At 47.2% G+C, this 2,500-nt stretch overlaps 2 protein-coding genes; both read left to right on the top strand.

Annotated features, from left to right (window-relative positions):
• The window catches only part of CNAG_05378, a 1,416-nt gene extending 262 nt beyond the window's left edge, over positions 1–1,154 (top strand). The window contains 5 exons of the mRNA XM_012198334.1: positions 28–107; positions 159–383; positions 443–644; positions 698–813; positions 867–1,154. In XM_012198334.1, coding sequence (XP_012053724.1) covers positions 28–107; positions 159–383; positions 443–644; positions 698–813; positions 867–1,070 — 827 coding nt within the window. In that variant the 3' untranslated portion in view covers positions 1,071–1,154.
• Positions 1,155–1,591: 437 nt separating this feature from the next.
• Positions 1,592–2,500, top strand: part of CNAG_05377 (MFS transporter, SP family, solute carrier family 2 (myo-inositol transporter), member 13) — a 2,943-nt gene continuing 2,034 nt past the window's right edge. Inside the window, exons 1-3 of the mRNA XM_012198192.1 lie at positions 1,592–2,276; positions 2,332–2,400; positions 2,455–2,500. The exon at positions 2,455–2,500 is cut by the window's right edge and continues 172 nt beyond it. Coding sequence (XP_012053582.1) covers positions 2,142–2,276; positions 2,332–2,400; positions 2,455–2,500 — 250 coding nt within the window. The 5' untranslated portion in view covers positions 1,592–2,141. The remainder of the gene's footprint in view (positions 2,277–2,331; positions 2,401–2,454) is intronic.

Genomic DNA, 2,500 nt, shown 5'->3' with positions numbered 1-2,500 from the left:
ATTGATGCTCATGATCATTCACCCTAGCTTTCGTTATCACTGGTGGATGTGGTTCTATTGGTGGTACTACTGCTAAGCAGATCATCGCCAGAGGCGGTATTGCTTTGGTAAGCAGCTTCTCTGGTTCCAATCACTACTTCAAACTAATTTTCTGCTAGATCTTCGACGTCCTCCCGGAGGAAGCTGGTCAGGCCAAGGTCAAAGAGTACCACCCCGAGCGTGCTTTCTACTTCAAGGCCGATATCACGGACGTCGATGTTTTTTCCGCCTGCATTGATGCCGCCTTGAAGGTCATCCCCAAGGGCTCCCTTTTCGGTGGTGTCCACTGTGCTGCTATTGCTCCCGGCCGACCTTGGGACCACAAGCTGAAGAACTCTATCGCTGTAGGCTTAAGCCTTTCATTGTATGTGGTTTTAGGTTTCACTAACCGCTGCACTTCTAGCACTTCCAAAAGGTCATGCATGTCAACGCCTATGGTACTTTCCTTGTCGACTCTTGCATTGCCGATGCCATTAACTCTCAATACCCCGATGAGGGACCTTTCGGTGCTCGAGTTAAGGAGGAGCGAGGTTGCATCGTCAACATTGCCTCTGTTGTCGCCAAGCCTGTCCCTGCCCGATGCTTAACCTACGGTGTCAGCAAGAGTGAGTTCTCATCCTTATGGTTAATAATGATGCAAAGCTAATGTGTCATATAGCTGCTGTTTTGGGTATCACCAGCGGTATTGCCGACTTCCTCGGTCCCTACGGTATCCGAGTCAACTCTGTCTGCCCTGCTGTTGTTGCTTCTGCTCTTATGGGTCCCGACCGAATCGTAAGTTTTTCTCGTAGCACGTATATATTGCCCATAGACTGACATGGTTATAGCCCTACTTCGAGTCTGAGCTTGAGGCCGCCGCCATCTTCCCTCGCCGAACCTCCCAGCCCGAGGAAGTCGCCCAGGGTATCGTCTACCTTTTGGAGAACTCGATGATGAACGACTTTGAGCTCAGGATCGACGGTGGCTGGAGGGGTAGCAGCAACTGGGGCGGCCCCCATGACCCTCGATCCAACGCTCCTTCTCTTGAATAATCTGGGGATTTAGACATTTTGGTGTTCATCAGAAGTTGTTCATAGAGATGACAGGTCAAAAATGCATTGTGTATATATCTGAATAATTAATTCTAGGTATTCTTATATTACTCGTCGTTCAAACATTCCTCAATTATGACTATCTGGTTCAAGACACATCGTAAATTGACATCTATCATTCGTCCACGCAATCATGATGGTTTGCTCTTCTTACATGTCCAACGCACGCATCCTTCAAAGGAACTTAATGATTGAATAGCGGTGAAGGTGAAGAGCCTCTTCATTTATAATGAAAATAGCTAGTTCTATTATGACCTTCGAGTGGACTCCATATGGATGGGCAAGAGCATCCGAAGAACACGAAAACATCGCTCAAATCGTTTCCTATCTCGCCACGCTGCGGTATCATTGCATATCTGCGCCACTGTCGGTGCCTGGGCCAGCCACAGGACGCCATAATAAATCAAACTGCCCCTCTAGACCCTAGACGTCAGCCCCTCCCATCTTCCCCGAATAGTTGTGCTCCTCCACGTAATTGTCCCATATGTCCTTCGTCCCCAGGCGTCAAGTTGGCTTATAGTTCCTTATCAAGTATTTCAGTATTGACACTCAATTTGTGGTCTCACACAGGGAGGGCGGTCACCGCCCGCTTCTCACAGCCAATGCCAGAGGAATGACGTATGATTGCCGATATTTTCTCCGCCCTTTTGCCTTCTACATAGTAAGGCCCCAAGCGAAAGAGCCGGACCGAAGACAAACTCTAAAACCGTTCGTCGGGGCTTGCGGGAGTCCAGAAATATACCCCTCACGTTGATGGACAACCGTTGCGACTCTATCATCAGTGCAATAGACCAGCGACATCCAAGATTACTAAGATTGTCTTGTCATCTTCGGCCGGACGGCATCACCAGGGTAGGATTTTCGGCAAGATAGTATATAACTCGGGTGGAAAGACGTACAGAATGCTTCTGCATGATAGCCACCAAATATTCGTCTCCCACTTAAAAAAACATTGATTCAACTTCCGACTAATTACTTATTCAACTGGCAAGCTCCGCCTGCAGGTGTAAAATGAGAACAACTCACATTGAGGATCGTGATAATAATTCTCTGGAAAACAAGCACACTGACCACATTGAGGGAGTTGAAAATGGCAAAGGCACGCAAGAACCGCCTAGTCCCTCTGGTTTTGGTGGTCATTTGATAGTGAGTTTATGTTCTTCATGGTTGTACAAAATAGGTGTTAACATCTGTCCCCTAGGATGAAAATCTTGTGCACGTAGAAGGAGAAGATAAAGTAACATGGTATCTTTGCTTTTTGATTTCTGCTGTATGTTTATCGTACCGTCTTACTATAGAAGTGACATTAATTGACTCCTAATAGTCTGCCATCGCTGGTTTCCTGTTCGGCTATGACACTGGTGTCGTTG

The sequence above is a fragment of the Cryptococcus neoformans genome, chromosome 14 (assembly GCF_000149245.1).
Source record: "Cryptococcus neoformans var. grubii H99 chromosome 14, complete sequence".
In the NCBI taxonomy this organism is placed as follows: Eukaryota; Fungi; Basidiomycota; class Tremellomycetes; order Tremellales; family Cryptococcaceae; genus Cryptococcus; species Cryptococcus neoformans.
This window is presented reverse-complemented; position numbering and strand designations above follow the sequence as displayed.